Source organism: Eschscholzia californica, unplaced genomic scaffold (genome assembly GCF_041429995.1).
Source record: "Eschscholzia californica isolate CP2 unplaced genomic scaffold, dmEscCali1.0.p SCAF_1, whole genome shotgun sequence".
Taxonomy (NCBI): Eukaryota; Viridiplantae; Streptophyta; class Magnoliopsida; order Ranunculales; family Papaveraceae; genus Eschscholzia; species Eschscholzia californica.
Genome location: NW_028238198.1, coordinates 35,773,527 through 35,800,107, shown reverse-complemented (window position 1 = coordinate 35,800,107; position 26,581 = coordinate 35,773,527). Strand labels below are relative to the sequence as shown.

General features: G+C 36.3%; 1 protein-coding gene and 1 pseudogene across 2 annotated transcripts; both read left to right on the top strand.

The window, feature by feature from the left end:
- Positions 1-2,159: 2,159 nt before the first annotated feature.
- On the top strand, positions 2,160-21,387 carry NBS1 (nijmegen breakage syndrome 1). Its single transcript, XM_086652941.1, has 14 exons — positions 2,160-2,789; positions 8,035-8,361; positions 8,857-8,910; positions 9,765-10,029; positions 10,145-10,233; positions 11,348-11,478; positions 13,878-13,924; positions 14,037-14,145; positions 14,227-14,313; positions 18,534-18,705; positions 19,346-19,818; positions 20,673-20,734; positions 20,935-21,037; positions 21,138-21,387. The coding sequence occupies exons 2-14, from the start codon at positions 8,325-8,327 to the stop codon at positions 21,195-21,197; spliced, it is 1,689 nt and encodes a 562-aa protein (XP_086509067.1). The 5' UTR covers positions 2,160-2,789; positions 8,035-8,324; the 3' UTR covers positions 21,198-21,387.
- Positions 21,388-22,046: 659 nt separating this feature from the next.
- Positions 22,047-23,211, top strand: LOC147566433 (transcription factor TCP7 pseudogene; annotated as a pseudogene). Its single transcript, XR_015230456.1, has one exon. The product of XR_015230456.1 is annotated as a transcription factor TCP7 pseudogene (transcript).
- Positions 23,212-26,581: the final 3,370 nt, after the last annotated feature.

Sequence of the window (26,581 nt, the reverse complement as noted above, 5' to 3'; positions counted from 1 at the left end):
TATTCTCTATCCATATGTTTTTTTTTTTTTTTTGACAAAGAAACTTTAATTTCATTAATGATGGAGTACATCCAAACATCTTACATGGCTTTGATAACATCATGTGTTTACAAATGCAAATTACAACATGATGATTATAGAGAGTACTATTACTGCCATAATTACACATACAAAGACCTCTAAAAGGCCATTACTAAACCCTAAAAGGCTATTCTAAGACCCTTAAAGGCCATTACAAGATCAAGATCTTTACATTATTTATACCATATAATCACAAATTTTTTACATATGGGTTATGACGACCACCCATATGAATCGAATCCATGATCTCTTGGATTTCAGAGTACTATACCTCTAACACAGTGATAGGTGGAGAACTTTGAGATTTGAAGAGTATGTGGAATAAGATTGTTGATCAAATACAACATTTCTTCTTGATTCTTCTCTTTATAGTTTGTTGCCGATTCATCTCTCCTTGATGTCGATTTTGCTTTTCTTTATGTCGTAACCCTAGAAGAGATACAGGAAAACAAATACTACCTTCATGAGAGAATAAACCTTGTATTCCTTCCAACATCATCTTTCATATTTTCTTCAACCTTTTGTTACTCCAAAACTATGGTTAGATCTAACAAAAAAAACAATAAACTTCAACATAAAAAGTATATAGATCTCACCCGGTGAAGGGATAACCCTTCACCGGGAAAGCTTTTTCTCTATCCATATGTATAATATTTTATTATAATAAAACTCCAAGGGTTCGGTCGGTGCAGCTTGGGTGGTTTCTATAAACCCAAGCCGAAGCCAAACCACACCAAACTTGTGTTGGGTTGCTTGGTTTTTCGGACGAACCGAGTCAAACGATGATTATCGGTCCAAAACCAGATCGGTTCGGTTCGACTTGGTTTGGTTCGATCGGTTGGTACGATTTTTGCTCACTCCTAACCGCACCTCCACCACGGCCACCACACCTCCACCCCCACCACCTTCACCACGTTTCCACTACCACTACCACCATCACAACGTCTCTACCACCACTACCACCATCACCGCGTCTCCACCACCACCACGACCGCACTTCCATCCCCGCCACACTATAATCACCACAACACCTCAAACACCATTATTGTACCTCCATCATCACCACCATACTTCATCTCCACAACCACCTCAATCACCAACACCATACTTCTACCACCGCCACACCATACTTCCACCGCCACTATGCTTCCATCACCACCACCTCCATATTTCCACCACCACCCACCACCACCACCATCATACCTCCATCACCACCACCACTACCATCATACCTCCACCGTCAGCACCACCATATCATCACCACCACCATCGCCATATTTCCACCACCATCGCCATATTTCCACCACCATACCTCCATCACCAGCACTACAACCATATTTTCACCTCCACCACCACTACGACCACCACCACCACCACATCTCAACCACCTCCATCACCGTTTCTCCAAAGATGCATCGCCACTGCAACTCCTATGAAAAAAACTTAGAAAGTTAATTTTGACTTTCTATATCTAGATTTACCCTTACTTCAATATAATTTCTCTTCTTTATTCTTTATCTTCTTTTAGGACAAAGCTACTCAGACTCCCAAAGTACAGAAGAAGTCAAGAAAGTAGGCACTTTGAGAGTTGGATTTTGTGTCATTTCACCCAAAGTAAAAGTGATTTACAAATTTTTTGACTTCTAGCGCCTACTTTCTTGACTTCTTCTGTACTTTGGGAGTTTGAGTAGCGTTATCCCTTCTTTTATTATGTCTCATATTCTAACTATTCTTGATCTTTGTTTCTTAGTTCTCTTTTTTGTTTTTTCATTGAATCTGTCAAAATGAGATGGTAATCATACCTCCATGACTAGTTGTAACAAAGAGAAAGAGAGAGAGAGAGTGTGCATGGAGAGAGAGAAAGAGGAACCTGTCTTCCCTCTTCACTATAATAATAATAAGAACAATAATAATAGTAATAAATAATAAAAATAATTATAATAAATAATAATAGATATTAGATTATATATAAAGGTAAATCTAGAAAAGAAAAATGGAAATTAACTTTCTCTAACTTTTTTTGATGTAACTCAACAAAGGGGGCTCAAAACCACCTTCTCAAATTTTTTCCAAAGCGCCTCTCCAAACCAGTTTCCGAGATCTTCATATATTTTTTCCAAAACCACCTTGTTATGTATATATTTTTCTTTTAATCTATAGTAATCTTTTTGGAAGTAGAGAGCAATTCGTTTTTCAGTTCTTCAATTTTCATCATCTCTTCTTCTTCTTCTCTCTGTAATGAGATCACATCTCTCCAAATTGCTTCTTTCAATTACACAGTTTCAAACAAGAGCGATTCTGGGAGATAAATAGGGAAGAGAATGGCGGAATCAGTTAGTAGTTTTGAGACATTTTCAAGAAAACAAAAAAGTAGAGGAAACTAGAAGGTATTTTTCAATTTCCTTATCTTGATGATAAGAAGAAAATATTAATGGAGGAAGGAAGATTATACATAAACAACAAGCAATATAGTTATGGATCACTCAACCTTCGTCTCTACTTATTGGTCCTCTCACTTGTGATCTTTAAGATCTTTTTATTGATCTTTAGGGTCTTTTTATTTTGATTCTGCAATATTGTACTCTTTTACCTTCATGTTGTCTTTACTTTTGTAAGTTTCATGTTGTCATTTACGATAATAAACTCATGTTGTACTCAAAAGAGTCAAAAGTCTTTAAACCACGTAATGTATTGGATTGAATTCTTCCGTATTAATGAAAGAGTTAATTCTTATTTGGCCCCCTAGTTTGTGACCAGCTTCCTTTATGGCCCCTTATTTTCTGTAAATTCAAGTTTGACCCCCTATTTACATGTAAATGCCATAACTACCCCTTCCATTAATACATTTTTAAAATAGATTTAATTAGTAAATATCTCTTTCCACCTCACTTCCACCTCACATCCCTCTCCACCACACATGTCTCTCCACCTCATCTCTATCTCCACCTCACTTCCACCTCACTTCGCTCTCCACCACACATGTCTCTCCGCGTCATCTCTATCTCCACCTCACCTCTTTCTTCTCCGACGAAGGTCGCCGGCCGAAAAATTTTCCGGCCGGCGACCTTCAACATAATTTTTTTTTAAAACTCTCCCCTACAACAGAGTCCTCAATATTAACTCTCTTACTTCCCCACACAATTCTCTGTTTCTAAACCAAAGACTACTACAACAGGAAACTAGAGAGAGAAAGTTGTAGAAGAAGAAGAAGAAGAAGAAGAAGAAGAAGGCAATGGCAACAACAAACTTGATAGTTTGCAAAATAATCATCTTTGTATACGTAGCTATTGTTGTTTTAATTTTCTTCTTATCTACAATTAATCAACAACATCAAGTTAGTAATTTATATTCTTCTTCTTTTCCTTCAAATCAAATTTATCTTACTAAATACTTCTCTTCTTCTTCCCAATCATCTAATAGTTTCAATCTTCTTCTTTCTCAACAACCCTTGAAAAAAACTTACTTTCTTTCTCCTCCATCACCATCACCATCACCATCACCATCTCCAACACCATCTCCTTCTGATACTTCTGCTGCTGAATCACCTTCAAATACTGGTTTCTTTAATGAGTTTCACTCAAATTCCATTAATTCAACTACTACTGATAATAACTTCATTAAAGTAAGTGAAATCTACTCTTTTAGTTTTACAAGTTGATTAACAAAGTGGGTTTTTGATTAATTAACTTGTTGATGAAATTACAGATGAAAAGTAATTTGGAGAGGATTGAAGAAGGATTAGCAATTGCTCGAGAAGAAAGAAGAAAGAGAGGAGAGGAATTTTTTCTTTTATTTTAATGTTGGAAGGTCACCGACCCGGAAATTTTCCCACCGGCAACCTTCAAACATAAAAAACTACAACTATAGAGCAAACTCCAAAGATTTACAACCCATCTTCATTCTTCATCATCTCCTGTAAAAATCCCCATCTTCAAAGCTTTAAAACCCATCTTCAACATCTCCTGTAAAAATCCTCAAATCAAATCAAACCCAGTAAACTAACCTAAATTTATTTTTTACCCTTCGTGTGCACAGTGAGAACTCCAATTTGTTGACCTTGGAACATCATATACTTAAACATGTGTATTGTTGAGATTTTCAGAATAATAGAAAACGAAATTCACCGATCTATCGGACAGTCAAGCTTTTCCGATTAATCAATTATCTTTTGGTGGTGGGTCATTGATAATTGTTTTTCCAGATCAAAAAGCACTCTCAAATACATACTTCCATTTATTTTCTTTTTTCCCCATATCATAAAAAATCAACAAAGAGAAATAAAAAAAGTGACTCAAATTTCTTCCCCCAAAAATCTTCTTCTCCATTCATCAATCAATCGATCAATTGTGTGTTCTTAAACTTCCATTTTCTAGTGATAGAAAGTCTTTATTGCAAAGAGATAGAAAGTCTATATTGCAAAGAGAGAGAAAGTATAGAGAGAGAGAATGGTGGTCGGGTATGTGAGTTTGTTTGTTGTATGGAGTTGGAGGTATATCGTAAAGACCTTGTTAACATGGGATGAGCATTAGAAGTTAATTCAGGAGTTGGGACATTAGGTTCAGGATATGAGTCATTAGGTGCAGGAGATGAGTCATTAGGTGCATGAGAAGAATGAGGCTCAGGAGATGGGACATTAGAACTAGGAGAGGAAGTAGGCTCAGGAGATGAGACACTAGGTGCAGGAGAAGGATGGGGCTCCGGGGATGAGATATTAGGTGCAGGAGTAGGTTGTGTTGAGTATGGTGGTAAAGAAATAGTACTCATAGAAGGAGCAGGAGCTTTAGGAGTATAATTAGGAGACTTAGACATAGGATAAGATGTTTCATCAAATGTAACATGTCTAGAGGTATAGATTCTATTTGTTTTAGGATCAAAACATTTGTATCCTTTCTGTGTTGGACAATATCCCAAAAAGATGCAAGGAATACTTCTAGGTTCCAACTTATGATTTGTATAAGGTTTCAGCCATGGGTAGCAAGCACACCCAAAAGACCTAAGAACTGAGTAATCAGGAGTAACACCATAGAGCTTCTCAAGAGGACTTAGAAACTCAATGGACCTAGTAGGAAGTCTGTTTATCAAGTAATTAGCAGTGAGAAGGGCTTCACACCAGAAAGAAGAAGGAAGAGAAGCTTGTATTAACAGGGTTCTAGTTATGTCAATGAGATGTCTATGCTTAACTTCAGCAACACCATTTTGTTCTGGTGTATGAGGACAAGTGGTCTGATGAAGAATACCATGTGAAGCTAATAAGTATTTGAGTTCTTTGTGAAGGAACTCTCCACCATTATCTGTCCTTATAGTATCTATCTTGCAGAGAAAATGATTCTCAATTCTAGCTTTGAATTCAAGAAAAACATATCTGAAATCAGACTTAGATGTAAGAGGAAAAACCCAGCAATATTTACTCCAATCATCAATCACATTCACATAGTACTTAAAACCAGAAAATGAAGGTTCATTAGTAGGACCCCATACATCTATGTGTAGTAACTCAAATGGTCTAGAAGAAGAAGAAGAAGATAATGAAAAAGGCAGCTTAGTACTTCTTCCTAATTGACAATCTTCACAGAACATAGGTTTATTACAAGAATCAGAAAAAGATAGACTGTGCTTTATTCTTTGAATAGATTGAAAGGAAGGATATCCAAGCCTTTTGTGCCAAATTGTAGATGAAGCTGTGGTTTGAAGAGCTTGAACAGGAGGAGATTTTGAAATTTGAATAGGAATTGGATAAAGACCATCCTTAACTGGTCCTTGGAAAAGCATCTTCTGTGATTGAAGATCCTTCACAAGAAATTTATCAGGGTCAAAAGTAACAGAAACACCATTATCTTTAGTGAATTTATGAATTGACAAAAGGTTATGAGAAGCTTGTGGAACATGAAGAATGCCATTCAAAGTAAAGTCATGTTTATTAACTTGAAAAGAAGAATTACCAATGTGAGAGATGCACATACCTTGACCACTAGCAGTATTCACAGTAGCATGACCACCATAGGATGAGGTTGAAGCAACATTAGACAAATCAGGTGTGATATGATCAGAGGCTCCAGTATCAGCATACCAGGGATTGAACCCATTAATGTTTGTTGTAGCAAGCATAGCTGATAGGTTTCTTGGGGGATTCTTTCCTTGAATGGAGAAGTATATCATTATAACACTCATAGGCACTGTGTCCTAATTTGTTGCATATTTGACATCTAGTAGGTGGCTTATCAGAAAAATGATTGATTGAATTGCCTGAACTGTGCTGATTTTTGTGTGAATTTGCATTTGGATTTGGATGATTTGGCTTAGATTGTGGATGTGAGTAAGATTGAAAATTACCACGACCACTACCTCTTCCTTGAGGTTTCTTATTATCATAGTAAACTCTAGATGAGCTATTTCGATTAGATGAGACTAGAAATGCTTGACTAACTGAATTAGAGGTACTCTTGATCCTATCCGAAACAGTAATTTCTTCACTAACAAGAAGATTATGTAATTCATTAATAGTAACAGGAGGATGTCTTACTCTTATAGCAGCAGAGAAGGCATCAAATTCAGATGGAAGACCTCTTAGCATAGTAATAATAACTTCATTTTTAGAACAAGGAGAACCAGCTGCTGCAAGACCATCAGTGATCTTCTTAATTTGACCTAAATACTCTGAAACTGATTGATTTCCTTTAGTTATTTCTCTTAATTTGTTCTGTAACTGAAGAACATGAGCAGTAGAAGAGGATGAGAAGTTTTCTTCAAGACTTAACCATAGATCTCTTGAAGTAGTTATACCAACAACATATGGAATTATTGAGTCTGAAAGTGTTGAATTCAACCAAATTAGAAGAGATTGATCCTCTTCGATCCATTCAATATACGATGAACTAACAGTTGTAGAATCATCATCAACAAATTGAGAGGGACATGGTCTTGTGCCTTCGACCAAATCAAGAACTTTGTATTTCTTGAGTATAGGGAGAAATAGGGATTTCCAGGCGATGTAATTATTACCTTGGAGCTTAATTGGTATAGCATTAGCCATTGAATTGATTGGGACTGAATTAATCTTTGGATAATCCATGCTTGAATCAGAAAATTGCTTGATTTTGTAGAGAGAGAAAGAGAGTTTAGAAGACGAGAAAGATGAAGATGATTTCGAGAAATCTAGTGAGAGAAACAGTAGAAAGAAGATGAAGAAGAAGAAGGATCGGTTTTCGCTTGTGAGCTCTAGGGCTCTGATACCATAAACGAATGAAGAAAACCTTGTATTGATTTTAGAGATATTACAATATATAGACAAACTTAGAGAAGTTTGTTAGGGTTGTTAGAGACGGTTATTAGGTTGTTACAAGTCTTGATCTAGTGTGACAGACCACACTTTATCTAAAATACAACACATATATTTACACCTCTTCTACACTTCCTTTATACCTTAGATACACCATGACCACCATTGACTTCTGTTGACTATTATATCGAACGAGGTCACAAGGGAATTTCGTTGCTCTCTCTTCTCACTCCCTCTTGATTTCAGATCCATGAAAATGTGGCGAGAGAGATCATTAATCACAGATCTCTTCGGCATCCAAACATTATTAGATTCAAGGAGGTAATACTCTCTCTTTATAGTTGTCTCAGATTAGATTCGTAATTAAATTTGTGATAGGATTTTTAGGATTTTAATGTGTGTTGGAGTTTTTTTTTAATTTTTGTTTTACGTTTGAGGTCGCCGGCCGAAATTTTTTCCGTCCGGCGACCTTCGTCGGAGAAGAGAAAGGTGAGGTGGAGAGAGAGATGAGGTGGAAGTGAGGTGGAATTTCATGTGTTATAATTAATTTTATTTTGAAAAATGTATTAATGGAAGCGGTAGTTATGGCATTTACATGTAAATAGGAGGCTAAATTTGAATTTAAAGAAAATAAGAGGCCATAAAGGAAGCTGGTCACAAACTAGGGGGCCAAATAGGAATTAACTCTTAATGAAATTTCTTGTTTATCTCACAGGAAAAAAAAAAAAAAAAAAAAAAAAGGCAACAAAGGGGTCCAAACAGTCTTTTGGTCACATTTTGAGATCCAAGCGGGAATTAATTCCAAAACAATTCGTATTTCGGCGTCATTATACAACGAACCCCAGTCCCCCTGTGCGAGAGAGAGAGAGAGAGAGAGGGACGGAGCCGGCGCCAAAATCTGTTGGAACAATTTATGAGTTTTAATCACTAGGGTTTGTCTCCGTCGAAGATTCTTGAAGATAAAAACATGGTTTGGGGTCTATTTCCCGTTGAATCTCTCCCAGGTGAATGTTGTTTTTGAGCTTCTTACTGAGTGACTATTAAACTTTTTTGTTCATAATTTCTACAATCGAAGTTGTTTCATTTCTTATCAAGTTATTTGTGAACTAGGGTTTTGGTTGTGTGTTTTGCTTGATCAATTTGATGTCGGAAGTAGTAGGTAAATTTAGGGTTTGTTTTAAGTGAGGGTCATAATGTTCTAGTATTTCTTCTAATACTTGCGGTTCCTGTACTTATCACAAGAAAGCTTACATGCGTGTACTTCGCTACTAGTCGTTATACCGATACTATTGATGATTTTATGTTGGAAAATGACATGTTTTGACTGAAAAACAGGTAGAATCTCTATGGTTCTTATTTTATCAACTAATTGCTGATTGAAAAATATTAAATTTCTGTCTGAATTTCATTTAATTATTTCGCATGGAATCTAACAGTAATTTTTGATGGCCTCTACTTCAAATTTAATTGATTATCACTTCACATGTTTCTTTTACCAGGTGAACAGAAGTACCTTATTTTTTCGAAGGGGACTTATAAAGTAGGCCGAAAAGGTACCCAATGAATCTTAATGTTCTTTACGGTAGCTATAACTCAGATCTTGTTATTCTTTTCAGTTGTTTAGCTGAAGCACATAAGGATTGCTACCACGTTATTACATAATCTCATACCCTTTTAGCAGGGATTGAACCTCTCTGTTAAGAAGAGTGAGTTTCTGTTACGGCCGTGCTCTGTTGCAAACTGGCCTAGTATTTTCGAGTTACTCCTTGGAAACTCAACAAACTCGGGGCTGTGTCTTACTTAGTCGGAACCGAGTCCCACATTCACATTCCAGCCTAGTATTTTATGAGTTCCTCCCTGGTAACTCACTTGGGCCTACTGAGTCGGGATCTAGTTGCAAGCGTAACTGTAAAGCATCAAGCTTCAAATTGTAACAACATATATTGGAATGTTCATCTCTGCCATCTGCCACATTTTTCAACTGTATCTAGAGAAATACTGGGTCAAGGCCTGTATCTTCAGCTCCATTCTAGTCTTGTTTGTACATGCACACGCAACCATGCCCATCTATTTCCTACTCCTAATGTATAGACAATTAGCTTCTATAAGAAAGTAAATGTTAATTTGGACTAGCATTTTACTAAGGATATTGAGTAGAACTATGTTGTGCAAAGGTTCGTCTTTTATTGAAAATATTGATCTCATTGTTGGTGCTCATGGTCCAATTCTGAAGAAATATGACCTATTTAGTAATATCTGAGTAAACCCGCTGTGACTTTCCTTAAATTAGTCCAGTAGATATCCTGACTGCGGTCAAGTGTATGTTTGTAAGATAATTATAGTTTGATTTTATAATTGCTTTAGAAGGAAAGAAAGTTTATTTGACAGTATATTTGTAACTTTGCAGGTTGTGATGTGATTATTAATACAGACAAAGGGGTATCGCGGATCCATGCGGAGGTTGTTGTTCGTTCAATGACTTCCTTAGATCCTTTGCAAAGAAAATCCTGTAATTCTTCCTCTGATATCCTAATTCGAGATTTGTCAAAGTACGGGACATTCATTAACAAGAAATTGGGGTCAAAGGCAAAGGTTCATGATAATCCAAATAAAGAAACACTTCTAAAAGATGGAGACCTAATATCATTTGGGACTGGTAATGCGACCTACAGGTGATTTAATTAGTAACTAAGTTGTGCTCTCGGTTATGGAGTTAACGTTTGTGTCTGTATTGTAGCTACAGAAATGTGCTTCTTATCTCTATAACAAATTATGTGCTTCTTTCAGGTTTTCTTTCTTTCCTCTTGTATTTTTCGTTACTTGCTCAAAGCCAACCGACATGAATCGTTCGCTTCGAGAACATATTGCCTTAATTGGTTAGTAACTCCATCTTAATTTTCTTTTGGTAGCTACGGAAATGTAGGCAGAAAGAAGTTTTATGAGTGAAAAAGTCTTTTCTTTGTCTCTGAGGGCCATTTTGTGAAACGTTTTAGTGAAATTTGATATTTCCTCTGATCATGGGCAGAGCCATGTATTAAATACCCTTGGCGCAAGCCAAAGGTGAAATTTGATATTTTATCCCATGTTAGTCTAAGCTTGGACATAAAGAGAATTCAGCCAAGATGTGTTCCTCTTTTCTCTAGTACTCATGGAGTCACAACTCACAAGATGAGTCCATGACTTCAATTGTTTTGCAATTACTTTTTGGGCTCATCTCTTTTTGACCCCTATTTTATGTACAATTTCACTTTGGTCACCAATTTTCTACCCCTTTTTTCTGACTAGTTTTCTCTTTACCCTTGTACTTTTTGTTAATTCAAGTATGACCCCCTTCTGTTGTAGAGATGATATCGTAACAGAAGCTGCAAAGGAACACTGTAGCACGTCAATCAAAAAGAATATCTTTTCTGGTTACCTTCTTACACATTCCATCTATTTACCCCCCTCTTTGTTTCCCAGTGAACAAGTTTTCTTCAAATGTTTCAATCTCCTACTCAGAATTAATGGGTTGGGCTTCTTATTGCCTCTCTACATACCTCAAGTGGTTTCGGTGGGGCCTCAGGTTTAAGCATATACTTGTGAATTTAGTCCTAAAGGTACTGCATAGTGCAAAATTTTGGGACTCTTAAATCTCCTTTCTTCTTCTTGTTCCCCTGTTCTATCCTATTATCCAGTATCCTTCCTTTTTATCTCTCTCTCTTCACCTATTTGGTTCTCTACTTTCTTCTCCCTTCCGATTCTCTATCCTCTCTCTGAACTTGGACTCGCTCTTCTCGCTTTTCTGATGTTCTCTTATGTTTTATCCTATTCACCCTTAGTTACCACCAATTAGCATTGAACATTAGTTTGCAATAGGTGCAAGAAATCTTACTTCCAACATTTGCAAGATGGATCATGGATGTTTGTGCTTTATCAAGTGCATACCCTTTGGCTGATTGTTATATCTTCTAAGCAATCTTTCCTTTAAGATGATACTGGCTTTGTATGTAGGGGCATGTGTTTCTCATAATTGGAGTGTGGAGTGCACGCACGCACTTGTTGATGATTCTGCCCCAGTCAAAGAGGATCTGGTTGATGTTATTGTGGCCCGAAAACCTATTATCCTCAATAGATGGGTGAAGGTTCGTAAGACGATTATCTTTTAATTTAAAATGTTCCTCATTCCATGATAATCAAGACAACTCTGCCTTTAATTACTTTCTGGAAATGGGGACTGTTCCTTCCATTTGCTTGGCGTGTTGTCTTCACAAGTCTTCGGTTTTTAACATCTTAACAATCCTCAACTGCAAAGTAGGTTTTTGATACAGGATATTGCCAATCACTGTAGGAATATTACGAGGTAGAATAGAATTTGTAGTGGTCTTGATAATTAATTATAAGGTCCATTATGAATAGTGTGCTAGAGATGATTTATATTTCAACAAGGATTGCTCAATTGTTATTGGAAAGTAGAAATTTCTTGTTATTTAGTCTTTCATATATGAAAATAGAAACTAACATACTGTGGTCCTCTCGGAGGCACGTTATCCTCTGAATTCTTCCAATATCAAATATGATTTAGTTATACTATATTATATAGTTAGTTTACATGGTTTTGAAATTTGCCCCAACCGACAAACACTAGTTCCCTAAACATTAATGTTTAATCTACTTTGCCTAGTTTGGTCATATAGTTGTTCTTGTTCAATTCGAAGTATTAATGATTGAGATGAAAGACAGCAACTTTTTAAGGCATATGGGAGACGTCAAAAGAAGGGTTGCAAGACCCAAATTCTAATTTGGCGTGTCTTACATGAATGGCCCACTTAGAAACTTGAATAATGTGGGCCTGATCCACATGTCTTTGTGGAAATTCTACTAGTTTCTAAGTATTAATTAGGATGGTTAAGTGTCTTTAACGTCTTTTAGTGTCTCTTCAATGTCTTTAATGTGTTAGTGTCTCTTTAATGTCTTAAATGTCCTTTATAATGTCTTTTAGTGTCCTAGGAGTTTAGAAGTTCAAAAGTCTAGAAGTAAAGATGTCAAGGGTGGGTTTTATGTCTATATAAGGCCTCTATTCTGCTGTTTGAGGAGAGACAGAGAGTATTCCAGCAGCTACTTAAGCTTTATGTGTTTGTGTGATGCAAATACCCCAAAGGTGTGATGCCTAAGGGCTCTAGGAGTGATTCCTAGTTTGTACTAGTCTGATGCTAGTGCCTATCTATAATATAATCAAGCTATTTTCTTCTTCAATTCCATTTTCCCATTTCTGTCCTACATCAGTTAAGGTGTCCTTTGGCAACCAAAAGTAGGAGTATTTTGGTTGTGGTACAAGTACTTTTGCTTTAATCAAGTAATAAATTATCAAATATACATTTGGCAAATATGTTACTTATAAATTAAAAAGTTTGTTTGATAGCATAAGTTACATTTTCCTGGTGACTTTTGTGGAAGAGGTGGTGGTGGTGGTTGTAGTGGTGTTGGAGCCTCCAAGGTATGGTGCTGGAGGCTTGGTGGTGGTTGAGGTGTGGTGGTGGTTAAGATGTGGCGGTGGTGAAAGTATGATGGTGGTGGAGGTGGTGGAAGCATGGTGGTGTTGGAGGCATGGTGGCGGGGCGAGGTTGTTGTGGTTGTGAAGCTGCAGTGGTTGTTGTCTGGCGGTGAAGGTGTTGTGGAGGTACAATGGTGATGGTTTTTGTTTCAGAAGTGTGGTGGAGCGGAGGTAGATAACAAAAAAAATCGGTCAAGTAAAATGAAGTCAAGTTTTTACTTAATGAAAAGAAAACAAATACAGCTAAACATAGATTAAAACAGCATTCCCAATTCACATCATGTACAGACTACAGACCGATTTCGTAACTTGACTATCTTACACTTCTTTTATATGTTTGTTTGTGTATATTTAAGTTTAAATCAATATAATATTCAATGTAATTATATTTTCTTACTCATTTTCTCCAAGTTTTTTTCGAAATGTATTGCTCCTAGAAATATTTTGTTATTTCGGTCATATCAGTGGAAATAATGCAACGAAAACATGCAAGTATGATTTTGGTTCGGTTGACCGGAAAAGGAACTAGTTTGGTAATTTCCACCAATACCTTGGTTCTGTAGTATGCTAAAGGACAACATCGACATGAATATTTTTCAAATGTCAGCGGCATACAAATCAAGGTGCAGAGCCTGACAAGCTTGTTGTTGTTACGCAAGTAGAAGAATATATCTTCTATTTATATTCTTGAAGAATTAGGATTAATTAAGAAAAATAAAATATCTATGTTAATAATAATTTCTATAATGTCATGTTATTTTTTAAGCTGTTAGTTTATTCATCTTCTGATACGTCGTTCTTAATTATTCAAGTTAAACCTTAACTTTATTTCTTGTATGGTCAAAGTGTTTTCAGTCCCTCGGAGAAATATATTAATTGTGATTGAAGTATTGAACGTCCACATCTAGCATAATTAATTATTCATTCATGCCTGATTAGTATTTTATTTCTTTACCTTTATTTACTAATCTCGCATTTCTTGATTCTTAGGTTCTTGCAGAGAAAAACATTTCTTGTGATATTCCAAGCTTCGGCGAGTAAGTTTTTGTTCAGTTTGCAGTAGGTAGGCTTTACTACTTTCCAACAAGTTCGTTACTAAGGTGCATCTCAGAAAAATGAGCTGATAAAGGTAGTAATCTTCTTCGTCAGCTGTGTCCCGACCTTGATTCTAGAAGGATTGCCTGTAAAAGTTGTAGGCCCTGAAACGCGGGAAAACTGTTTGGCGGCTTATACCTTCTTAGTTGGAGACTTGTACTTGGTGATATTCTCGATCCACTTACATTGCATGTTAACAATATGGGAAGCGGTGGATCTGACAGATGTTTTGATCTCTATGCAGTATAAATTTGGTGACCAGCTGCAGTCCTTGTTGGATATCGTTGGCTCAAAATCTCTTTCGGTTGCTGAATTTTGTTCAAGTAGCCAAGTGAGTTGCAAAATCTATTACTTTACTACCGTGTGCACAGGTCACTTTGTTGGTGTTGCTCGTTCACAACACTCTGCTTACATTCCACTAGATGATGAGCTTTGTCTATAAAGTTCTCAAACACTTTCTGCTTGAACTTTAAGAACTGAGTTTCCCAATATTTGATCCATTAGTTAAGTGGATGGTACGGTGTCTAAGATATAGTACCTACTTTTAGCACTTTGCTACTTGCTATGCTACAAGACTACAAGGTATTAAATTTCGATTTCGGTCTATATTTCGGTAGGTGTGGACATGGAAATATTTCGTAAAAATGTAGCCGTCATCGTGGGAATAAGTATAAATTTATAGAAATGATGAAAACATTAAGCAGATGATAAGAATATGATGCAATTCTTCAAGACAAGATTAATTTTTTTGAACAATAGGGAAGCACAAGATGTATGTTTGTTACTTTACTCTAATCATGACTAATGAAGTGTAATAAGGCAAATTAATAGCATTTTGTTAAGACGTTGTTGTGAAATGTTAAGCTTATAGTATGAGTTTTGTTCTTATCATATTTAGATATTTATAGTCTGTATGTCTATTACTCAAGGTATTATATTTTCTGCAATTTCCACCAAAATTACCGAAATATTTTCATTTCCAACTTAACCGATACGAAACGTTACAAGTTTAATTTCCATTATTTCTATTAGAATAACGTAATATATGATATATCTAATATATTGATATTTTCTTACTCATTTTCTCCAAAATATTTGGCGAAACATATTGTTCTTAGAAATATTTCGGTCATTTCGGTGGAAATAATGCAAAGAAAACATCCAAGTAAGATTTCGTTTCGGTTGGCTCGGAAATGTAAATGTTTCGGTGGGAATTTAATACCTTGCTTTTATAGTTCTATGCGGAATGAACTCTCCGTTTTCTTAAAATGTAATAATTATGAAGAAATGAAGCATTCATATATTTTTGAATCCCCATTCACAATTATAAGTCTTTGAACTTCCCTACCAATGCAACAAAATAAATCCAAATTTTATTGTGTGCCTGGAGGTGTAGCTACATCTAAGAGAATATCTTATTATTTATAAGGATACATACTGAACTACTTGCACATCATCAACATACCTTGGTTCTTTCCAAATGTATATTATATATCTTTGTTCAATAGTTATTTTCTTAGGGGCGAAGAAATCTTTTGTTCACTATTCTATATTTCTTGAACTTAAGTATCTTTGATCATATCTAATGTCATGTAGCCAAGTAGAAAGACCCAGCTCCAGCTTGGCTGCGAGATTTAGCCTAACAACGTAATTATATTATTTTAACTCGTTTTTGTTTTCATAAGTTTATTTAGTTAGTTGTTGCTTAAGTAAAGTAGTAGAATGTTTCCTAGTTTGATTAGATTTCTGTTTAACGGAGAAGTAACTAGAAGTGTAAAGGGAAGATGAGGTTACTTTCCCTATATAAATGAGCAGAATTTCAGAAGGCAACTAGAATCATGAATAGTGTTTGTTTTACTTCAAGTTCGTTAAAATAGGTTTGGATTCTAGTATAACCTGTGTTTCGGAGAACACTTCTAGTTGAAGTTTCTTTTATTAATCCAACTGTGAAATCCATAGTAGTTTCCACCTACTTCCTTGCGCAAGCCAGGTTATCCTAGAAAAGGAAGGACTATGGCCTCTGCTGGTGTGTCACGCTAGAACTATTATGCAACCCCAACCAATCCCTGCGGTAGTCTATAACTAGTTGTAAGAAAGTAGTCTTGATAGCGGAAGACTACACAATCGTTTCAACAGATGTGTTGACTCCGCTGTTTGTAAAACAGGTTTTGCAACCTACACACCCATCGGCAAAAAATTTGGAAGATCCAATCTAGGACTTCTTACGGGAATGTAGGAGTCTTATACTCACAGAAGTTTGAAATATTCGCAAATTGGTGGGGAAAAGAAGTTGTACTCAAGCTTTCCTAGTGAATACATGGGATTTAATGGGAATTCCTCCAAATTGGGATGGATGATATGATTAAGCTGAGTACCCAGCCCAAGCCTCACCTTACTTGGCAAAGCAAGCCAAAAACTTAATTATTTCTTAAAACAAGAAGATTTAAGTACAGCTCTTTGCAGTGGAGAGACATACATGTTACTGCCCAACGGAAGTGAGGTTCACCCAGTGACAACTTAATTACTATATGTTTACTTGTTTTTTATAGTTAATTTGTATACTTGTTGAAGTCAGTATACAAATTGGCGAAGTCAGTATACAAATTGTTGAAGTCATTGAAAGATTCAACAAAAAGTTCGCTGTGTGGAAAGGAAAATCATTGTCTGGGAGGCAAACTTACCCTCTTGAAGTCAGTACTCCAGGCTCTACCTCTGTATTTCATGCCTCTCTTTTCCATCCCTCTGGGTACGCTCAAGGATTTGGAAAGAAAGATGAGTAATTTCCTTTGGGATAGTGGGGTGGAAGCGAAAAGAATGCATTGGGTTTCATGGTTCATCATCTGTCACAGCATGAATGAGGGGGAGGAGGTGTGAAAGATCTAAAGGAGATGAACAAAGCACTGCTCTCTAAATGGCTGTGGAGATTTGAGACGGAACAAGGTAAACTTTGGACCAAGGTCATCTCCAAAAAATATGGCAATCAGCTATCAAATTGGAAGGCAAACAAAAACAGAAGGCGATATGGCTGTGGCGTATGGAGGGGTATCCAAAATAAAGTCGAAAGGTACCTCAATCTTACAAAGTGGAAGCTCGGCAATGGCAAGATTAGCTTCTGGAATGACATCTGGATTGGAGATAGCACTTTGTGCGATTCTTTCCCAGAACTCTACCTGATCGCTCATAACAATCAGGAGACTGGTGCGGAATCCTAGAGCCTCACTCACAACACCTGGGATATCAAATTGCGTAGGAATCTAAATGATTGGGAAGTTCAGAGGGTAGCTGATCTTCTGGCCATTCTTGAGACTAAGTACTTATCGACCGAAGCCGACTGTAGAGTCTGGAGAGTCAAAGACGAGGAAGCTTTAAGTGTGAAAAACTTTTACATCAGAGTTTCTAGCAAGAAAGCTCAGTTAAGCTCAGCTGACGTCAAGATGATATGGAAAAATCAGGTCCCTATGAGAATTAACTTCACAATCTGGGCAGCAGCTCTGCAGAGACTTCCTACTGTGGATAATCTGAAGAGAAGAGGGCTGATTCTGATTAATAGATGCGTGTTGTGCAAATCAGAGGATGAATCGATTAACCACCTTTTCCTTCATTGCCAGGTAGCAAAAGACCTGTGGAATTTCTTCCTCAACACCTTTAAGATTCAGTGGTGCTGCCCAATCTCTTTGGACCATCTTTTGGAGCAATGGTCAGGAATGAAAGTAAGAAAGGCAAGGACGAAAATTTGGTTACTAATACCAGCGACAATTATTTGGAATCTCTGGAAGGATAGGAAAAACAAGATCTTCAAGGAGGCTAACCTGACAAGCAAAGTTGACACAGAAGACATCAAAGGAACTATTTTCGCTTGGTCTAGGATTTTAAAAGATTTCAAGGATGTTTCTTTTTTTGACATGGTTGCTAACTGGGATGCTTGGATGATGTAACAAGTCCCCCAAGTTTTCAGCTTGTCTTTTTTCTTTGCAAAACCCTTTTTCTTCAATATATTCGTCTAATCTTTCAAAAAAAAATGTGTATACTTGTTGCTTAAATTTAAGTGTACAAGTTTTAGAATGTTCCTAGTTTGATTAGGTTTCGGTTTCTTAGTCGAAGTGGTAATTGGATATCCGAAGGGAGGAAAAGATGCACTCCTCGATATATAAATAATGCCCACCTGAATTCTTAAGGCACCAAAGAATCATGTTTGTTCGAGTTCATTTCAAGTTTATGAATGGAACTATATTTGTTTAGTAGAAACTGTGTTTGGAGATAACTTCTAGATGTTTTTTCAAATTATGTAAGTCTAAACCTCCATAGTAGTTCCCTACTTGTGCTTCCTGGAACATGTTTTTGCCATATTGCTCGTCATGCTGTCATGAACAAGTTTTTTCATTCTAATGTGCATACAGACTAGATACTGTAAATTTAAACTTCGAGAGTTCACATTCAGCTATCTAGACAAGATAGTTTAGTAGTTGTTCGAATGTTATCTCGAAACAGCTCCCTATATGATTTTGCATTTCTTTGTTGCTCATCTCCAAAATGATGGTTGTTTTCTCGCAGACACAGGAAGATGGAAGAGACAATCATATGGTGCTAGTCATCCCTGTAGTATCGAAAGACCAGTTTAATTCCTATCAACACCTCCGTTCGCTACCAAGAGTAACTGACGTAAATTTGATTTCTGCTATCCTATCTGGACATCTGGATCCATCTACCATAGAAAAACCTCCAAGTAAGTTTTTTTGTTTGTTCACTTGCCTTCTTGTTGTATTGGTGGATGTATCAGAACCCGATACCATGACGTTGTTGCACATAGTTAAATTAACCGGTTCCAGTAACGAAATATTTTCCGCTTGTGAGGTTTAAGAGGCGTGAATATGACTCAAAATGCTTTGAATTATGTTCAAGAGCATGAACATGATTCGAAGTTTCAAAAAGAATGCTTTAGCTTACCTTGATGAGTCCTCCACATACCTGAGACTCTGATGCAGAAGCCTTTAATAGTATTCAGAAGTCAATATATACACAAATAGAATCTGCCTAGGTTTCAGAGTTTAAATTATTCACCATGATTGCAACCACCTCTTTGTGTTATTCCTTCGATTGGATGGTCAAAAATCGAAGCCTGGCAGAGACAAAATTCGATGGTCATGGGTTCGAATTCTGGAATAGATTGTAAAAGTTCGGATTCGACAAATCTCCTGTACGCGTCTTCTTTGGAATTTGGTTCTCTTATAATCTCTTAACTACTTAACGGAAACTACTTTGTGAATGCTTGAAGAATTATTTTCCCTAGTACAGTGACGCCATTTTATTTGCTTCCTAAACTCTGTTATTTAAGTGGTTAGCTAACCTGATTTCCCTCTTTCTAGTACTTGTCTCATCTTCATGCTCCACGGATGAGACCATTGTAGCAGATTCTGATGTAGAAATGGACACGGCTGCCACTCATGGTGTTCATAATAATGGGCAAACCGAATCAATCAGAACCGACGATAAAGCAGTACCAATTATCGTAGCAGACTCTGAGGCGGAAATAGAAACAGTTGCTACTCTCGGCGGGGGTACAACTTTGCAATCGGAAGGCATAAAAAGTGAGGATGGGGCAATACCAACTCTTGGCCATTGCAGAAGCCCAATAGAAAATTTTCGAGTTCCAAGTTTCAATGTTAAGGATGGCATTATTATAGAGAAAAAGGTAAAGGATGATGAATCCGATGCATCTGGTGTTCGAAATTCAGATATTATATACAGTCAAGATTTGATAGTTAGGTATAAAAACCCACCATACTCATTCCGTTCTTCAGCATCTGGAGGAGTTGTGAATTTCAAACGCTTTCGCAGGGTAAGCTCTCTCTTTCGAATATAACAATCTAGGTGGAGGTTGGGTCTGGTTTCTTTTAAGAGATCTGAATCTGAATTTTTGTAACGCGTAATTTAGTTGCATCGCGCATATTCCTAAATGCATTTATCTTTCTGGTGAAATTAGATCTTTAAAAAAGTGTTCTTCTCAAATTCAGGCTCATTTCTTAGCTGAAAACACATGCATTAGAGTCGGTAACTACTTTTTAGATAAGTTTTTTTTTAAAAACTATTTTTAAGATCTAACTCATTAGAGAGATTAAATTGAGCAAGAGAACTAAGATTGTAGATATGCTATATTCTGTTCCAGATTTCAGATTATTAAAAAGAAAAATGCTACAAATACATAGAATTTTCACTTAATCTTTGACATGTTGACTCACTTTCACTAAAAAAATAGTTTTTTTCGAAGATTGACTACGATTTGGACCGTTCTTTTACCCGGATGAGTCAGCATGTCAAAGATTAAGTAAAAATTCTATGTACTTATAGCATTTTTGTTATTAAAAACCAACAAAATGTATATCTAGTCTTTTTTATGACAGTCAAAATGTGTAATGGCACGTGAGTTGCCTTTTGGCTCATTCCTAGTTGACTCATTTCGTATCCTAAAATACCATTTAGATCCTTTAACAGCAATATTATGCTTTGAGTTTCATGATGCAGTTATATTGGTGTCTGTTTTAATCTATGCTTGAAATTTGTAGTGTTCACCGTGCCATTACCTTTCATTACGTAATTGATGAAAATGTATCTGATTAACATTCTAATTCGTTTACTTTCTAGAAGTGTAAATACATCTTCCTCATTAGTTTCTTCTCTGGAATGTGCTTACAGAGAGACATGGAGTCCGGGAATAGCTTCAGAGATCTTATTCCATTTTCAAAATACCCATACAGGTAACTGCTGGTATTCTTCATTCCAGTTATTGCAAATTCTACCAATAAAACATAATAACTAATAAGAATTTTAGTTACTTAGAATGGATGGATGGGGTGCAGGCAACCTTCGCAGACATGGATTCAACCTGTCTTGTCAGAAGAAACCACAGTAATGGAGAAATGTTAATTTGTATCTGATATGTTTTTTGTAATGACAGAGAATCTGAGTATGGAAACGAGGAAGTAGCTGAGCATGTAAAAGAAGAAAAGAAGCGAAAACAAATGGAAGCAATGGCTGATGATTTGTTCAACAATGATAAGGTAATAACCATGAAGAATTGATTAACTTCATATACCTATTCTATCTATTTGTTCGAGAATGTACCTAACTCTGTGCTCTTTATTCTGAATGGTTTGTTAGGCTCGGAAACGTGGAGCCGCAGGTGGTTCTATTCGCGAACTTCTGAGTCGTGGTCGATAGGATTATAACCCTGCTTGGAGGTTTAAATTAAGCTAGTGCTCTACTATACTGTTTCCTTGTGTAGTGACTAAGTCTTGAAAGACTTTATATATTACTATCACCATTGGTTTTAGAAGATTTTAGTATCATATGTACACATCTCTACTTTCTTGTTTTTGGGTGTTGAAAATTTACAAATCACTCTTTAGACGTGCATTGTTTTTGGACTACTTCAGTGGCGTTATTAGGACACTTTCACCTGATTTGGCCAATTAAAGACGAAGTCTAGTGTTATGCACAACACGGGGGCTGTAAACGTTAGCTTATCAGATCAGATATGGCTATATAGGCATATCCGTATCCGATATTCGATAACATTAATGAACATCAAATAATATTCGATTATTATATTTTAAATTTTTAACCACTATATCTAAATAATAAATCTCAACCATCTATTTCGTATGTTATTATTAAATAAAATTTATATTTTTTTGTTTTTATATATTTTTTGTTGGATACAATATTTATCGGATCCGATGCTGGTGTACCCGCATTCGAGAAACAGATATGTGATAAAAGAATAATTTTGAATATTTTTTAAAAATTGAATAGGAATACAACAAGATATCCATTGACAACAGTCTCTTCCTAAAATAAAATAGAGTATTACAGTATTGAAGAAGATGAGGCCAACTTTGTAAATAAGTGGTCAACCAAATGTCAGTTACGAAGACTGATTTCAGCAGCAATAGTACCTGAAGTCAGGTGGGTCCTTTGGGACGTCCGGTGGGACCCACCTCCCCATGTGCCTTTCCCTTCTGTCTCTATCCTCTCAATCATTAGACCCCCCCTTTCTCTCTCTCTCTCTCTCTCTTCTTTCACAACTCACAACTACTCATACCACCACCAGTTCCAAACTCACATACAGCTAGCATATTAACCTACCACCACCACTCTATCCTCTTTACTTTCTCTCTCTTTCTACCCCACTTCAACATTACAAACTTTAAAGAGAGAGAGAGAGAGAGAGAAAAAACTAGAGTGATGACTAATAATACCGACGGCGGCGTCGGTCACGGCGGAGGAGGAGGAGCTTTAATAATGGACCCTCCTCAAGGATCTTTAACTGTTAAGAAACCACCGGTGAAGGATCGTCATAGTAAAGTTGATGGACGTGGAAGACGTATTCGTATGCCTATCATTTGTGCAGCTAGGGTTTTTCAATTAACTAGAGAATTAGGTCATAAATCTGATGGTCAAACTATTGAATGGCTTCTTCGTCAAGCTGAACCTTCTATTATAGCAGCAACTGGTACTGGAACAACTCCTGCTAGTTTCTCATCTGTTTCTTCTCTCTCATCATCACCTCGTCCTTCTTCAATTTCTGCTTCTTTAGATCAAAAATCAACTTCTCACATTCTCAATTCAACTCCTTATTTACTTGGTAAGCGTCTTAGAACTCATAACGATCACGATGATGATAATGATAATGTTTCCGGTGATAATGAAAAGAATGATTCTTCTACTGTTAGTGGCGTCGCTGCTGAGGCAGCGGCGGCGGTGGGTTCTTCCGCCTTAACTGGTGGTTTTTGGGCTGTACCTGCTCGGCCGGATTTTGGTCAGGTTTGGAGTTTCTCGGCGGCGGCACCGGAGATGATGCTGCCGTCGCCTATGATGGCATCTCATCAGCCGTTTATTTCAGCTAGGTTTTCTCAGAACCAACAAAGACATCATCATCATGAGATTGGGGAAACACAAGGGGTTAGGCTTGGAAATTATTTTCCAATTGAACAGGGACATCTTAATTTACTGGCATCATTATCAGCTACTCCAGCATCTTCAGGGAGGAGAGATGATGAACCTCTTTGATCTAATTAATTGGACTATTTAATTATGTTTTTTGTGTGAATGAGTTGAGAAAATTGTTTTTTAGGGTTTTAGAGTTAGGGTTTTGCCTATTTATAGATTATGGATGATTTTTTTTTTAGTACTTGTGGAGTTTCTATGAATGAATTTAATTAGGGTTTTTCTAGTTTACTATGTCTATGGTAACTTGGGTTACTAGTAATTACTATTGTTTGGTGGTACTGAAATTTTAGGGAGGAACCAAAATGATGAAGATCCAATGGGTTGGTTATAAATGTGGGTCGACTTAGCTTGTGATGTTCATATATTTGAGATTATTTCTACCAATCTCATGAATCAAGAGTTTAATTGAGGATTTGGGAATTAGGGTTTCAGGAATTGGATTGAATTCCTTCATAGTGTTAGTCCAAGAGATTCAAATGGGACTTGAAAATGAGAGTTTTAGTAAGATTTAAGAATTGAAATCATTCATTAGTCACATTCTCCTACAAAAAATAATTAACTTGTTGGGGTTAATTGGGCCAAAAGCTGGATTTCTGGTTAGTGATTGAATTCCAATCAACATTCAAGAAAGAATTCCTCTCTAAAATTTCTAAATAATGATGAAGAAAACTCAGGTCCTGTTGCAGAGAAAGTGGTAAGTTCAAGCCATTTGGTTGGATTTAGTAGAAATTTGAAATATTGTTTTAATGGATAATAGGATTGGTTAGAGGATGATTTTTTTTTTTTTGTTGAAATTGGTTTGAGGATGATTTTTTTTTTTTGTTGAAATTGGTTTGAGGATGATGTCTATGAAGTGTGAATAAAAAATAAAGTATTTTATGTTTCTTGTGTTTCTGTTTTGGTTATACTCCTTCCGTGTCCCATTTTGTTTGACCTTTTGGGAGATCCAATTTATTAAGGATTGCCATTTATTGCTTCCTAACTAAATGTATTTTCCTAAATTGCTCATATTTACTTTAGAGTTTACATTGAAAACTACATTGGAACTAGTGTAGAACCAATAGAAACTTTTTATTAGTATTAAAAGTAAGGGTAGATTAGGAAACCTCATTAAAACTAGTAATAAATGAGTCTTATTTAAAGTAAGTGGACAAACATTTTGGGACTTCCTTAAAAGGAATAACACCCAAACAAAATGGGACGGAGGGAGTTTGAATTATTATCCGGATTGAGTGCGGCTAAAGGCCCGGAGTGAAAATGTTGTAGGCCTTCGAATTACACACAAATGAGAAGTCCCAAGCCTACAGCATTTTCGTTGGGGGGGCCTTTAGCCCCCCCCCCCCCCCCCCATCGGGATTAGTGTCTTTGAAAACTTTCATTTACCAAATTAGATTCATATAGCTATTTCCCAATTAGGGTCTTTGAAAACTTTAATTTGATAATGAATGGTTATTTGTACTTTTATAAGTACTTTAATAAGTAGGTTATTTGAACTACTTATGATACATTTTTGTAATCATCAAGAAAAGAAAAGGCACATTTTGTGAGAGTTGATGAATACTTGATTGAGTTTTGCTATTCATACTACAGATGTTCAATCAATCAAGTTGATATATCACTAATGAGATCTATATAACAGCTTCACTCATTAATCATGATATATCACTAATGAGTTCCATAACAACTTTAGTGGAAGGAGCGTCTATAGTCACCTCCCAAAATTTATACAGGACTTCTCAAGAGTGTTTGAGCATAGTCAATTCCCTTTGGTTCTCTCTCTATCTAGTTTCAACCTAGCGGTCTCCAATTTCTCTATCTCTCGGTCTCTTTTGAGGAAATCAACTTAGAGCTTAATGAAGATTAAACCAAACCTAGCTCATTAATCTACCTTCAAGTTCAGACATGTTTAATCTCCAAGTTTAAGGTCTGGTTTTGAGAACTCTCGGTTTGGGGACTGTGGGTTCAGTTTGCTTAAGATTACATGACCTAAAAGCCTACAAAAACTACTTCATTTATACCCACGTTCAATATTTCTAGATTTGTACATCTGAGACCTCCGCATTGCAGTGCAGATGCACTTACCAACTTGGTTTTGTTGCTTTAAATTTTGATTGATTTTCATATTGAAAATTGAAAAATAAGAGATGAAGTAGAAGAAAAAACAGTAACGAAGAAGAGAAGCAAAAGAAGAAGGGGTGCTCGGGAGGCCCCTTTAGCAGTTTTCAATGGCGCCTACAGACCGGAGGCTCTACAATCGTTATGGGAGGCACCTATAGAAACTCATTTTTCAATATTGAGTAAAAACCTTATATTTTCCGAAATTTGGCTTAGAGATTCAAAGAGAGGCCCCTAATTAGGGTAAGGTTTTCAGGTAGATCCAAAATGAAGTGCCTATCCTACATTGGAATTCTATTTCGACACAGATTCATGCCACAAAAAGATGTGATGGTGAAGAAAAGGAAAATGGAGGTGAACCCCTTCAAATATAATTGACATCTAATGTTTCAAATCCTAAATAACTTCTCCTTATAATGCTTTCCACTCATATGTCAACTCTTTTTTTTGTTTTTTTGCTTATTCCATTAATTGATGTGGAATAGTAGTACTCACGGTTATCTTCTTCATGGTGAAGATCTTCGATCAGATGATGAATTTCTTTTGTGAGTTTGATGAAAACAGAGCCTACCAAAATCTCAAAAACTATTCTGACGCTCAAACCAGTAGGGTGTTTTTGTAAATAAGAAAATGAATTCAAAGTTTGAGTTTAGAAATTGAACCTTAGATTATTTTTAATGTGAACCTAGTATGCTTATATAGGTTTGGACGATCTATCTATGAGTGTGTATCTTCTAAAACTGAAATATCTTCTGATATTTGACTATTGGTGTATAAGTAGATCATTGACGTGTTTTTACCTTCCACATCATTTGTTTGGTTCATAAACCTAAACCCTATGAATAACTATTGGTGTAAATGCAAAAATGAGCCGAAATAGGCCATCTTTCATCCCAAACATTTTGGAACTCCAATAAAGGAGCTTACAGTTAAGATAGAAACCGAACTGTGTTCAAACTTCAAAGTAATTTATTGTGAAAGGTTAGTAGACAACCTATATTCGTTTGACCGATGAAACCATTTAATCCAAATACACCATTTGAAGCTTATTAATATATTGAGAGGGAATTTGTGAAAGGAGGTGCCTTTAAAACTTAAAAGAGGCGCCTATAAAACTTCCCAATAATGTATGGATAAGCTAGAGAGTTCATATAGGATGCCTTTTTCTGAAATTCTTGGATCTTTCGGGTTCCATGAACTACACTTATTTTCAGTTGTTGAATCCCAGGTGAACTTAATATGTGTTTGATAGTTCAAGTTGATCAACAATTTACCCAATGAAGAGAATAGAAGAATTGAAGGAAGACAAAAGTTGCAATTATTACAAAAGGCCAGCGCTTTGGGGAAAGCTAATTAGTTTCCGGGGTGTGAAGACTTGGTCAATTTTGTTTGACAATTTTATTTAGGGGAAAGCAAAATACTTCTCCACCTCAGCTCTATCTCTCTCCACCTCACCTCACTCTCTCTCCACCTCACCT